At 42.5% G+C, this 15,112-nt stretch overlaps 2 protein-coding genes across 2 annotated transcripts in view; both read right to left on the reverse strand.

Annotated features, from left to right (window-relative positions):
* The window catches only part of LOC311203707 (uncharacterized protein), a gene marked incomplete at its 5' end in the record, with an annotated part of 62,808 nt that overhangs the window by 20,133 nt on the left and 27,563 nt on the right, over positions 1-15,112 (reverse strand). The window lies entirely within an intron of this gene.
* LOC311203249 (protein PRRC1-like) lies at positions 4,347-11,253 on the reverse strand (the record flags this gene model as incomplete). Its single annotated transcript, XM_084277903.1, has 4 exons — positions 4,347-4,463; positions 6,648-6,805; positions 7,744-8,130; positions 11,148-11,253. 4 exons carry the CDS (start codon positions 11,251-11,253, stop codon positions 4,347-4,349), a joined length of 768 nt encoding a protein of 255 aa, XP_084134029.1.

Below are 15,112 nucleotides of genomic sequence, written 5' to 3' on the forward strand. Positions count from 1 at the left end.
TCAACTGGCCAGATGTTAGCTGGGAACACCACCACAGCTAATACAAACAGGTCCAGGAGAGTCCTAAAGCAACTGGATGGTAACTTCCTTGTTCAGGTATTGAGGGAGCCAACGAAGAAAGGTGCCCTCCTAGATCTCTTGCTCATCCACAAAGAAGGACTTGGGGGGAAGTAGAAGTAGGTGGACTTCTTGGCCACAGAGTAGTGGAATTCAAAATCTTTGTTGAAAGAAGGGAAACTGCCTCCAAAACTTCAACACTAGATACAGGGAGAGCAGATTTTGGACTGCTCAGGAAAGTAGCTGGTAAGGTCCCCTGGGAAACTGCTTTTGAAAGTCCATCAATGCTGGCCACTTTTTAAGTACCACCTCCTAAAAGCACAGGAATAGGCAACTCCAAAACATTAGAAATCAAGCAGGTGGGGCAGGAGGCTGAGCAGGGACGTTCCTCTAGAGCTCAGCAGAAAAAGAAAGTGGAAGCAAGATCAGGAAATGTGCGGGGATTACGGGGACACTCTTCACCTTTGCAGGGAGAAAATGTGTGTGGCCAAAGCTTAGAGAGAGCCGAGGCTGGACAATACTGTGGTAGACAGTCTGGGGTCTTCAAATACAGTAACAACAAGAGGAGGACCAGAGAGAACATTGGTCTGTTGCTAGATGAGAACGGTCACATTACTAACAGGGACACAGAGAAAGAAAAGGAGTTTAACACCTTCACTGCCTCTGTCTTCAACAGAGTCGATGGGCTTTGGGACTCCAGATGCCTCAAGTTGGAGGCCCATGACTGCAGTAAACTCCTAGCGAATTCTGACCATTCAGTGACGTGCTCTGACCTGGCTGGCCCTGTGTGGAGCCAGGACTTGGAGTTGATGATCTTCATGGGTCCCTTCCAACTCAGGATATTGTATGATTCTGTGAGTAGTTTTTGCATAAGAACTTGGTTTTGGACTGGTTTTATAGAAGCCTAAATATCTTGCATTCAAGAAAAACCCACTCTGATTCTGGAAGAGACAGGCATAATGGGAATAAGGGTAACAACTGCTGCCCAATGACTCACTGCCACACCATGCACAACTCAACTGAAAAATGTACCAGCAACACCAGGAAAAATTTAACTCTGAAAAGTATGAAAGCAAGCAGTGTTTTTCTGTTGAAGTATATACAAGCACAGTTCTCTTTCAACAGGAGAGTAGAATTTGATCTAATGCAAGTTAAAAGGCTTGCAGTTGTACTGCATGCTGTCTGTTTGCTGGTGGTTAACAACATAAATATGAAGGCTCTATGAGCTTTATTAAAGACTGAGTGGCAAGATCTCAAAATAGACACTTGTTCCTAAATGACGTGCCAGATACTTTGCTCAATTGCTAACGTGCTCACACAGACACCTCACTGGTGATGCCATTTTGTTGGCATTAGATGACACTCAAACACATCTGGGAAGTAAGCTAAAGAAAGGAAAATGAGCCTTTGGACGGGTAAGAGTGCTTACTGCACCTCCTAGGTGCACTTGCTTAGTGCATTACTTCAGCTACAAGACCTCCTTCTGCACCTAAGGAAGAGTGAGGATTCTTATCTATCTAAACATTTGTGAGTCATGGAATCAGATTGATGACAACAATTCAATAATTAAAGCTGTACTTCCTTTTCTGAGGGAGTACTTTGAGGTTATTTTTTCCTTGGTTAACTTCTTCTTGGAATATTTCTTCTTCTTTAACAAGAATTAAAATCAGCGGCTCAAGTGCCATGTACTGCAGAATGAAGACTCCCAAGGAAGAACTGCTTTTCTACAAAGGCCTGAAGATTTTTAGGCAATGCATGACTCAAAAATATTTTTGATCCTCATTTTATAAACTAAGAAATTCAAGTGTAGCTACTACCAGTAAGAGCTGACATCATAAATTAAATCTTAAATCCTAAGTCTTAATCCAACATTAATAAGAAAACAGAAAACTCGCCTGCTGAACATATTGCAAAGGCACTGGTGTTGCTTGGGTAAAAGCTTCCAGATGAATTCCATGAATTGGATCCTCGATAATCAGACATCCAATGTCAAACCACCTGCAATTACAGCCAAGTTAGAGTCTGTTGAAAAGCAACATGTTAGCCCTTGAATGATGACCGTTTTACAACCTCTAATACAACTGTAGTTAAAAATTTAACAATGACTTACATCAAGGCATCCCAGCATTTTTCAAATCAAATTTGCATGTATCAACTCATGTATATATAAAAAACTGAAGTGCCTGTGTTCCCTTGTAAAAAATTCTACGGCTCCGGTTGTTTCATGTATTTTATATGTGTCTACATATAAATGACATTTTATTCTTTAAAGCACTGGAAGCAAGACCCTTTGAGTCAATGAGAAACAGCCCTCTCCCCACCTCAGGGATATATTTCAAGTTCTCACTTGTCAGGAAGCAATTCCTCAATGAAGTTTTCTACCGATACAGCAGGCTGTTTTTCATGGATTACTCCAGTCCGGCGCAAGCTGTCTATTCTTTCTTGGGCTCCCTACATGGGAACATGATCTGTTAGACAACATTCTCTTTCAATCACATCATACAACACTCAGAGATGAGTGCAAAAAACCCCTGTGGAGCAGAATTTTCAAGTTAAACAGAAAACAGCGATTTAAAAAAATTACTCTTTTTATTCAACAGTAGAAAAACCAAAAAAGTCATGAAAAAGCACCATAGCCTTTCCCAAACAGGAATCTCAAACAGTAACACAAGCTATGATAAAACTCATGTTTGAAAAGCTGCACAATGAATTCCTACATACTAAATGTAAGAATGGAGCTGTTCAGGAAGATCCTTGGCAAGTGTTGATCAACCTGTCTTTCACCTACAGAATTAGTTGGGAGACAACCCAGTCTCAAAGGCTCTCTTAACTTCTGATTACATTTTTCCTATTCAATTTCTCATGTTTAGTTTTCATCCCAAAGTACTGTGCTAGTGACAGACTAAGAACAAATGCCTGATACACTTTCAAACTACAGTCATATCACAATGCATGCCAGATGTGATGGCAATCAACTGCTTTAGAAGAAAACGGACATAAATGTTCTTCACTGCTGTGACCGCGTTTGCACAAGAACCCCAAAGGCTATTCCAACAAGCAGCTTCAGAATGATCTAGTTACAGCAAAAACAAGAAAAGGAGAAGTCTCCCAATGCCACAGACTGACATTCCCCTTAGGGAAAATCAGATTTTTCTGGGTCAATGCCCCATCCCTGGAAGTGCTTAAGGTCAGGCTCGATGTGGCTTTGAGCAGTGTGGTCTAGTGCAGAGAGTTTCAGCCCCCTCTGCTGAGGACAATTTGTAAGGTCACTTCCAAACCAAACCACTCTCTCATCCTACGTTTCCATTGCCCTTCTCTGTGCTGGAGGTACTTTACTACTTACTTTTAAACCTGCAGCGTAGCCCACAGGTTGTACTTTAGTAAAACACAAAATTGTGACTACCACAATGCTGCTCCTTCCTATTCATTTTAAAGCTCTAACTGAGATACTATGCTTTTCATTCCAGGCTCAATGCTCAGCAATACTTCACAGAATCACAGAATCATACGACTGGAAGAGACCTTTGTAGATCATCAACCCTTTCAGTAAACATTTCTTTCTAATATCCAATCTAAACCTCTGCTGGCGCAGCTTTGTGCCATTTCCCCTTCTCCTATCTCCTCTCACCTGGCTGAAGAGACCATTGCCCACCTCCCCACAACCTCCCTTCCTGTAGTTGAGACTTTATTAGACTGTTTTAGCCTTTTCAATGTTCTTCCCAAGTGTTTCAGGAACTGCTTCAAGTTTGCTGAGCTTCCTAAAATAGTATAAATACTGTTGGGCTAGAAAAGCAGAACAGCTGAAAGTCAGAAGAAAGCCTCAAAAGCGATGTAAACACCGTTGTGAGCACGCTTACCTTTCGGCTTGTCGACCCTCAGTGCGATACCTTACACACCAGGATTTAATCACCAGATCCAACAGAACACATACAGCATATTTTAAACTCAATTCCATATCACTCCCTCAAACAGAGAAACAGGGAGGGAAAAAAGTATGTGACTTCCAGATTACAGACAAGGACTTGTCACCGTTTTGTTCTCTGTAACTTGCTCATCTCTCACAACCTGAACTGAAGGGTATTACTATGCTACTACCTAAACTACAGCAGAATACACAAGTAAATGAACCTTAAGACGCACATAAAAAAATCAGCCTGCAGAGTGAGAGTCTCACTGGACAACGCACCTGAGAAATCACCACGTAACTGTGACAGAATTAACACACTCTCCAGATAAACTTCAAGTGCTGTTACATTAATCTAACATTCTATGCATTACTTAATGGTTTGTCACAAATACTTACTGATATATGGAACCATGCCAGGGTCCAGCGGTGTAATCATGGTCTCCACTGAATGTTTGGGTTTATCAAGAACAGACTTCACCATGGGATTCTCAGCTACACCCTAAACATAAGCAAACAGACTTCCATATTATTTTCTCGTTTTTCCCCAAGAAACTCACAATAGCACAGTTAAAACCCAACCAAACAAAACCCAAGTATTAAGCTGCTTCGTGGTCTTCTTACCACATTTACACTTTGTAATGCCTGGTGCATCTCACTCGCCAGCACAAATGCTGCAAGACGTGACTAGGAGTGCGTGACTTTTCGGATACAGCAAAGGCCAAATATCATCACCGCCATCCTCTCACGCACCAATGCAGAAACAGGCCTGCCAGTGATGGTGGGCAACACACTTGATTTCCTCCTATTCTGGGACGGGAAGTCTTGAACATTTAACAAATACTAATTACAGCTATCATCAGACTCGGTAGCTAGACTCAAACTGTGACAACTCCAACTGAAGAGCCTCTTTTTTATGACCTTACAGACAAGAGGACCTATTTTTGAATGGCCCATTACTAACAAATATTTTTACAGCTGAAATTGAGCTGAAATTCCTCAATTTATAAGTAGATTCTAAACAACGCTGAAAAAACGCTCTATCTTCTCCAGCCAAATCCCAGGTGGAGCTGCTGACAGACCTAAAAGTTCATTAAATGTAAGCACAAACACTGACAGGGTCTTGCTGGCCTATTATCTACCTTGAGGGACATCTAAAAGAATGGTGTTGGATTTCTGAAGAACAGCAGAGCAAAAAAGGTAGTTCAATCGATTTCAAGAGCAGAAACAGAGATAACTGCAGCACTGCCATGTATGCACTTCAACAGAGAATCCAGCTTGCATTTCTGCAACAACTGACAGTTAAGCCTCACAGATTCTGTCTGATGTTTAAAAACCTGACTCTGACGTGTGCTTCCACACATCCAACACTTGACAGCTTCAGTACAACTAATGATTCCTCATTCTTCCACCTAGGAAATTCTCAGAGGTCATGGAAAACACAGAGCACGTACAACATTTAATACTCCAATCAAAGAATCTACATTTGGGTTGAAGTCAATCATACACATTCTCCAGAAACAGACATAGGTCACTTGCTGGATCCTACTGGTATACAGGCAACAATAACGTGGATGAGATTGGCTTTTCAACTAATTCACTACTGCCCTTTCAAACGGGCTACAAAATCATGTCACAAGGAAAACCTTCTCTTCTGGAACACTACCTTCTATCGCAAAAAAGCAAGAGGAATATGGTGACTGGAAGACATTTCTACTTGAAGACCAAAGAAGCTGTCTTTTTATGATTATAAGACACGTGCCCTAGAAAAAAGCAGCACGACAACTCTGCTCTCACCATACTGATGGACGATTAATCTTGCTCTTTAAGACTGTAGCACTGTCAAGATCACTGGAGTAAAGGGGGGCTCCCTCTGCCACATCACACACAACTCATTCTTCCAGATTTTCTTTTTCAAAAGGCTTTGAAAGCCCCTCCAAAAGTCTCCAGTCCCACTGGGACGTCAATCTTGATTCTTCCTTCCGATTTACTATCGCACAGTACAGATAGTAGTGTTGCTCCTGAAGGCAGCTCAGAGCTCACACACAGTCCCTGCATCTTTCTGCCACAGCCTTCACGACGCTACTCAGATGTAGCATGTCACAGCTCCAAAAAGGTTACAGGCTCATGAGATGCTGTCAGTTGTTGCTGCTTATTTCCTCTCTACGATTAGATCGCACCACAAGGATTATCTGTTCTGCATTATACACTCCGTGCCCTCTAGCGGAATAGAAAAATCCTACAAAATACCACAGACACCTCTTAAGAAACCCCTCCTCAGTGGAAGAAACACTTATTTGCCTCTCCCTGAGGAGACTTGTTTGGTTTAGAACAGGCAGGACTTGCATCCCCTAAAAAAACAATTCAGTTCATTAGGAAATGATAAAAAAACCCAGGATGTGCAAAGAATCAAAGAGGTTCTGACATTTCCCATGATTTAAGAGCATGTGACAAAACCTCTCAGGTAGAAGGATCTCCCTGTCACGAGCACCTAGACGCCAGCATTTATGTAGTCATTCCTCTTCTGGAAAGGAAAGAAGCACAGTTTCAGCAAAAAACAGCCACCTTGCAAATGAGGACAGAGGAAAGACAGGACCTAGAGCAACATGCCCTTAAAAGTTGTATCTTGTTAGAGACAACAAAAAATGGTAGTTCCTCCTGAAAGGTAACATACAAAACCACAGAGCATTATAAACCCCCACAGCCCTCCAGCAGGTGTTCCACCTTGGGCAGTAGCTACTCTGGGGTCTTCAAGCTCCTCAGGAAAAGTGATTGCAGAACCAGTTCCAGGAGCCAAAGGGGAAGAGAAAGTTGCTTGCTGAGTAATAGGATCTGCGAAGACACCTAGGAAGAGGGAAAAACAAGACACAAGTACTGCGTTTCATTTCTTATGCCGTAGCAACATGCAATTGTTTTACAGGAAAATGAACAGGAAGAATAGAATAATACTGGGCTGATTCCTTTCATTTCTTGAAGGCCCCAGAACAATCCTGTTTGTTAGAGTTTAGCAGAGGCAACTACTGTGAATGAGTTCAACAATATCTGCTCATAGAACCGAGCCTACCTGCACCTGATGTGTAAAATTAAACAAAGACATGTTAGCTTAAGAGTGGTGCTTTTTATTGTCTTCAAATTTCCATAGGTCTTTCTGGACAGACTGCTTAAAAGACATGTCACAAACAATGGTTAAAGCCTGGCCCAACTGCAGCTGAAGAGCTAAGTTTCCATTAGGCTAGTAGAAAATCACCTCAGTTCAGCAACTACAGCACTCGCTTGCATGGCAGGCAAGTATTTTTCACTGTCCTGATGCAATTTAGTAGCCAGAAGCAAGAAAAGAGAAGCTACTCTCATGTGACAGACGACTTCTTACAGATAGCGAGCTTCTCAGAACAAAAACTTGCCCATTAGGAGATTACAGCCTGAGATACCTTACCATTCCGTGGAAATACAATGGCTGAAATTGCCTCTGAGCTGAACAGCAGCAACACAGAAATAAATGGTCAGCTGGGCTTTCCTGGGCACATTTTAAAATACTGCTCTCAAACACTTTTCTGTGAGCCTGAGTGCTAGCAGAACTCTGTGGAAGAGGACTCTTGTCCTACACCGTGATCGTACTTCAAAGGCCATTCTCCATTCCTCCAAGCGCAGCTACTCAGTAATTAAGTGTCACAAGAATACTAAAGAAGCTGAACTTGTGGGACTCTAGCAGACTGCTGAAGTAGCCACCCAGGAGACCCCTCATCCTGTCTCACAAGCACAAAGGTCTATATACAAAAGGTTACCTGTGACGGGAGGTGCAGAGAATGATGGCATCAGTGGGCTCTGTGGTGCTCGACCAGCGTGGCCTCTGGTGATATCATATGTTGAAGACATGGAAAATCCTGAAATCGGGGGACCAGCAGGAGGTGCAGGAAGACCAGAGCCAGCAGTAGAGCTTAATGAAGGAGCTGTAGAGAACTGCGACACAGAGGTACTAGAAGACGAAGGGGCAACTGGAGGTCGGGCTGGAGTTAGAGGTGGCGCCATAGTAGAAACTGTTGCAGATGGCACAAGTGGAAAAGAAGATGAAGTCATCATAGGAGGAGGAAGTGGAGATGCTCCAGCTGCCAGAGGTGCTGAGCACTCAGGAGAAGATGACAGGCTTGGTGTAGCAAGGGGACTGGACAAAGCTAGGGGAAAAAAAGACAAATGGAATTTTAGAAACACCGAGCCTTCATCTCAGAGATTCAGGTATGTAATTGTTCAGCTAGTTTACAAGTAAGTTTTGACCAAGTCTGCTTTTCTCCTTTCAAAGGAAAAAAGTTTAGTTCTGCTTGAGTTTGCAACCACCACCAATTGCCCTCAATTTCTGGAGATAGTAGCCTGGAATCTCTTTTCTTCTCTGACCCTATTTATCACAGCTAAAAAGACGAGTCAACATTTGACTACCCATTTTGTAGCAGATGAAGTGGGCCTCAGAAATTTCCAGCTAGCACGCTTCTTCCTGCTTCATCCACAGGAATAACAAAGATGCAGGAAGTGTCCCTCTTTAGATTAAGAAATGCACTCAGGGGACCTGTGAGGCTGGGACTTACTGCAGAGGTACAGGTCTATGAGATGGGCTGAGCACCAGGCAGCCCTCTCTTCCCTGGCACCCAGCTACCCAGGCTCCTAAACCCTCTGCTTTCTGTGTTTCAGTCTGGCCCCCAGCTGATCCTTGGATAAGCCAATTTTGTTCTCTAAACCAAATTTAGACAGAAAATTAAGCCAGAGAAACAGAAAACACTGGTTTTTACAGCACTAAGCTGTTGGATCAGCTCAGATGTGAAACTGCACTCAGCCTAAACATTGATGACAGTCAAGTGACGTGCCAAGTTACCGTAAGGAGGTTGTTTCCAAACTTTATCACGCACACCAGTCAATAAAAAATGGAACATGCACACCCCCAACATAGCTACAAAATACTTACATGGGCCACTGTCCTAGTATATTCCATAGATTTTAAAACATACAGAACAGAAATATTAAAAGGATGAGATAAAGATCAAGAAACTCTTCTGCTCCCACTGAAAATTAGTATTTTAATAGTATATTCATAAAACAATATGTTATGTTATTAACGGTTAGCACACTATAGAATACCATTAATAATATTGTAGTGTGAGCAATGTCACTACAGAAGCCTCATCATTTTTACAATCTTGGGTTATCATCAGCAATTTGGAGGTCTGGTTCTATATTCCAATCATGGCTTTAATGGTTGTCACACCTGGAAAAGATGCCTTACAAAGACACACAGACCCAAATGAAAAGGTGTTGCTGGATGTGCTTACAAAACCATGCTATTTGTTTTCGTCTCCCAGCCATCAAGTATATGAAGGCTTATCTTGAAATTCAGCTAGCAAATGTTCATCTTTCTTGATGTCATTCAATTCTTCTGGAAAAATCATCAGAAGGTGTTGCACTTTGGTATTCCTAACAAATGGGCTCAAAATCCACCCAAACTAATTCATCTGGAAGATTTCTACATAGTTCAGGAAATTCTCTTTGCCAATTTACATGTACAGAGTGGAAAGGGTTTTTTGTGTGACACTTGCAATGATTTTGGCAACAGGAATGCATTGACAACGTAAACACTTTCAAATACCACTTTTCAAAACACCTTCTCAAACGCATGGCTTTCTTACAAAGAAGTAGATCACTCCTCCTTAAAACACCACCTTTATCTTGAAGGGACAAACTGTAAGTGTGTTTTGGGGTTTTTTTAAATAACTACTGGGTAGCACACTGCTGATGGCCACTTGTCATCACAGAAAATGTCAGCGAGTCTGCAAGTCTGTTTTGGTACAAGAAGAAAGCTGAAGCCATATTTAAATCCCTTGCCACAAGACAACCAGCAAACCTCTGTGCGATGCACAAAAGTTTCACGGTCACTTCCTCTACCATTACAAGGTGCAGCTAAAAACAACCCCTACTATTTAAAGAGAACTTCTATAAAGTTAACCACACTGCTGGCATCCTGTAGCCCTTTGTGCACCAGCTCCACTTTCACTGCTGCAGTAACTTGCCTATGAATGAGGCGGTCAATAAATGTCATGGGTGGAAATAGATCGGTAACCTTATTCGAGAATCCATTTTTAGCCTAGTCAAAGCAATCACTCCATCAATGGTTACTCTGAGGCAGTCTTAATAAAAACATGGCTTTTATTAAAGAAATCATTCACTGTTGAGGATGCAGCTTCTCCAGCACAGCCCTCCTTCAGCATTTGACAATAAAGTTGTTCTTTCTGTATTTCATTACTGAAACAGAATTTAGCAAAAACCATAAGCAGAAACACGTTAGGAACATCTGTACAGCAAACCTTCCATACTGTGATCTGTTCTCACGCTTGTTTCTTATAATCATCAGCAATGTTTTCTATGTCTCCTTCCAACAGAATTTCCTGACAAATCCATTTGTCAACATATTGTTTGCATTTAATATTACAGACATTTTTACCATGTCAGGAAAAACAAGTGATGCCCCAAAGAATATACATTTGTCTCTTCTCTGGTGGTTTCTGAAATATATGCCAAGAAGTATATTCGATATCAGTAAAGCTTGATTTTTCTGCTTTTTTTAGATAAAAGAACTATTAAGGAATGCTCTGGTATTTTCTTCCTGCACCCAATGGATCGCCCAGCACATCCTCCTGGGGCTAAGAGCGCTCCACTCGGGAGTCCACGGCACTAGTGTGACTCGAGGTAATGTTACCAGATGTGTCAGAAAACTGAGCATTCGGTAGTCAAGCACATGGGGTTCAGACTCTGGAAAAATCAGATTCAGTGCTCTGATTACCACCCACAACAGTAAAATCCAAGTGATCGTCCACGTTTCTCACTATCCCCCACAAGACTGTAGACTTGTTTGAACTCCCTTCTGTGCTGCTCATCTCACTGTGCACTGTACTGGCCAGTATTCCCTGTCCCCACGTCCTTAAAAACCCTAAGTGCATCCACATGACTTCATCAAAAAGTTTCAAGAATAAAAAAAACATTTACACTACTCTCTGTCAGATGTATGCCATACTGCCATGAGAAAGAAACAAATTCTTCCCATCAGCCTGGAGAAGAGCTCTCTAGGTTGATCCCAACACCTCTGGATGAACTGCTGTGCTTTAAAAAGACATGAATAAATATCACTGAGTTTCTGAGGAAGTTTCTGTACCTAATGACCTACCTGTAGCAGCAGTGGTAGCAGCTGTAGTCTCCCCTGCTGTGTTTGGTGGGGGTGTACCGGGTGGAGTTGTCTCTATTCCACTCTCTTCCATCATTTTCCTTCAGCTACAGAAAGCTGTAAGACAAAAAGAAAGGAAAATAAAGAAAAAGCTTATCTTGAGAAATAGGGATAGTGTTTGCTGCAATACTGAGCTGTAGTAACTCCAAGAAGGACCTGTTCTTTTCAGAGCTGATGCATGACAGGATGCAAAAGGTGGCAAGAAGCGAGACAGAGAACGAAGTCTCCCCCTTCTGCCCGTAAAGAACCACAACTACCCCTGAAGTTGGAGCCCTCTCCAGCTTAAGCACTGCCCCAGATGCTCCCGACCCACCATCAAACTGACTGCAAGCACTTTCTCCAACACCAGGCATAGTGGCAGAGCTTGCAAGGGCCTAGGGCTCCAGACTCCGTGACCTGAACTCTATGACCCTGTCTGCTTAAAGGAGAAGCTAAAGAAACCTCCAGACACGCCACAAGAAACCAGGGAAATTTACTTCCAACCTACCTAGAAGTACAATGACATTCATTTACACTGAACAAGTTCTCCACTGCACACAATTCCTGTAAAATCCAGGTCTCGTACTGCTCTGGTGAGTATCAGAAGTGACAGTAATTGAAAACTTTGGCTTTTCTTTTGAAGGCCACATTACATTGAAAGTATCTTCCAGCATCTTTGACTACACCTGTACAGTGCACTACTTGTGGAAAAGTAAAGCGATGTGCTTATTTAAAACCCCCTAAATTAAGAGAAAGGCCTCAGGAGATGAAAAGGAGAGGATGAAAGACTAAGATTAACACCTGGAGATTTTTGTTCTTCAGTGCAGAGGAAGTCACCTAAAACCCCCTGCTTCCTCCCAAGTCTGGTAAACCAGACCGAGATTGTTTGTACCACTCCCTGAGGTAGCAATTCCATAAGGACATTTTAATAACATAAAAACCCTACAGAAAGGAATTTATGTCTGAAAAATTGGCAGGAAAATATTTTCCATCATATCCATTACCTCAGTAGCTACTGAGGACTGACAGCTTACTACATTTAACAAGTATCAGAGGAAAAGCCTTAGGTAATGTGTTGAGTAAAAGTACTCACAGGTATTTATAAAGAACTCCACTTACAAAAATACAGGGGGGGTTCCTCTAGAAAAAAAGAAAAAACCCTCACTGCTGTTTAAAATGTGTATACAGCTATGTTTAATGTAGAGGGAAAATTACTGTTATGACCAAACTGAAAAATACAAAAAGTAGGATGCCAGTGTTAGTCTGGACAGGCTAAGGAGCATCAAAACCAAATGAAAGCATTGAAATCACAAAGGAGAAAGTGTATTTCCTCTTACAACCAGTATGTGTTGTAAGAGGAAATAAAGTAACTCAAGATTCAGCATTTGAGCCCAGACTCGGAAAGCAAGTATGGTTCCTGTGCAGCACACCTCCTAAAACCTCTGATGACCCAGGGACTGTGGGTTCTGAGTACCTTTTCAATTAACTTGAAAGCTTCTCTGCAGACAGAATGAAAGGGTCAGTAACTGCCTGGTGGGGAACAGACTGACCTTGACGAATGAGCACATCTCAGCATCCCTCAGAAAGGAGCTACACAGCCCTCCCCTAAAGTTCACTAAGCAGAAGAATTTGCAGTAAGATTTTGTCTTTTCACTCACCTACGGGAGTTCACGTTCCTCCTCGCAGAAGTATTTCTAAAGTCATTCTTCTTCCAATTATACACTGCAAACAAAGAGAGAATTTCCCACTGTGCAACATCTGTAATCACTGACCAAACCCTCCCAGAAACACTTTCTTTCATCAAGGCTCCTTTCAGCTGCTGCTTGATTTCACCTCTGTCGTGGTTTCACCCCGGCTGAGAGCCGAGATCCACGCAGCTGCCTGCTCCTTAAAGGAAAAGAGCAGGGAAAAGGGAAGGGGGGGAGGGGAGGGTAAGAGGTAAGTGGTAAGGGAAGGGAAAAGGAAGGGGCAAATAACCCCAAAACCAAGAAATAAGAGGCCCGTGGGTTGGGATAAGGAGAGTTTACTAAGATAACAGAAAGATACAGTCTAACAATGCTGACAGGACTTTAGAGCAAAAATATATGAAGCTGTTGATACACAGTGCAGTTTCTCACCAAACCCACAACTCAGGCCGTGCCACCCAGAGCCGTCCCAGAACCCGACCGTCCCCCAAGAACCGCGCGTCCCGGAGCCGCCCTCGGCCTTCCTCCCGTCAGCCCCCCGATATCCTGGGCAGGACGTAACTGGCGTGGAATACTCTCTTTGGTCAGTTAGGTCACCTGTCCTGGCCTCGCCCCTCCTTTCTCATGAAGAGCTGAGAAAGTCCTTGACTGTCTGACAGCAATTAACAACATCAGCATTCCATCTGCTGCTACAAATGAATTTAACTCCATCCTGACCAAAACCAGGACAAGAGGGAAAATTACTGTTATTACCAAACTGAAAAGTGAAGCAAGCATTGAACAGCAATAGCAAGCCCAAACCTGCAAAAATTAGAGAAGCCTGAAGCCTAAATGCTCCCTATCATCCTTCTCCCTTTAGCTTACCCAACTCCTCACACAATCAACAATCTCCTTGTGAACTCCTGACTTGGCAGGGATGAACAAGAAGTTTGCCCAGGTAACACTTTGCTATACACCGAATTCTCAACAAAAGCCAGGTGTAGTTTGCAAATGCTGCATGAAAAAGCATAAAAATAATAAGGTGAAGGAAAAAGATGAGAGATGGAAAGAGAAAATTCACAAGAGAAAAGCAAAACTATGATAGGTGTAATTGGAAGCAAATAGCTCATCATCTTGAAAGAATCTAGAACTGCTGACAATTAAAATTGATCCTACAGGACATGTGGTTAAATACTTTCATCTGAACGGCCTATCTGAAACCACTTACACGGAAGAAAACAGAAAGCACTGGGCTGAAAGAACATGGAAGGCAAAGAACCCAACCAACCCACGGACTTTTAAACAATGTTCAGGCCTCAGCAAAGTTTCCAGTGAACGTTTCTACCCTCCCCTACGGGAGATCCAGGGAAAAAGCTCCCCAGTAAGATCAGCCTGCAAATCCTCAATGACTGATGGGTAGGGAAGTGGCTGCTCTTTTCAGTGACTTAAAAAAAACCAGTAATAGATAATTCTCCACTGTCCAAGCCACAAACACAACATTTGCAGCAACTCCTGCTGAAATCCAGCCTAATTTCATAAGGAAGTGACTTCTATGTCCTCCTGCCAAGTAGAACGCTTTGTATTACTGCACTGAAAACACAAAGGAAACTCAGACAGCCCAGTGCAAACAGGCACTTTCGGTGACAGCAACTGCGGCACTGCCATCTAGCGATTTGTGAGCATCAGCTCATCTCACAAATTTCATCCCCCTGCCACATTTAGCTAGAAGGCAATCTCGGTTTAGGCTTACATGGAAGTAAAAAAGAAGGGATATGGAAAAAAGAAATACAGAAAACCACAAGGGATGAGGGGGAAGGGAGGGGAGCGGGGGACACGGACGGGACGGGACACACACCACATTCCCAACACATCACGCTTAAATTTATTATCAAGTCGTTACGTTTCCGCTAATATTTTGCAATAATCTGGACAACATGACCATACTTCAAATGCATTTTTCAGGTTGTGACTCCAAAATATAGAAATTCACAGCCAACTATAACCTACAAATGCAGATGACCAAATTCCACATGGAAAAACACATTATCTAGAACGTGGTGGTATGTCAGAGTTTAGAAAAAGGAACTCTTTTCAGTCACCCTTAAATAACTGCTGCTTGTAGTGCAGTAGATGCTCCTGCTAATAAAGTCCTGTCCCCCCAATATACTTCATAACCCCAGGAAGAAAAACTGGTCTCTAAGCAGAGCCTCAAACAAAACAAACAGTTGGAATACTAAATTCAAATGCCATTAA

Source organism: Gallinula chloropus (assembly GCF_964237585.1).
Source record: "Gallinula chloropus genome assembly, chromosome: Z".
NCBI classification, from domain to species: Eukaryota; Metazoa; Chordata; class Aves; order Gruiformes; family Rallidae; genus Gallinula; species Gallinula chloropus.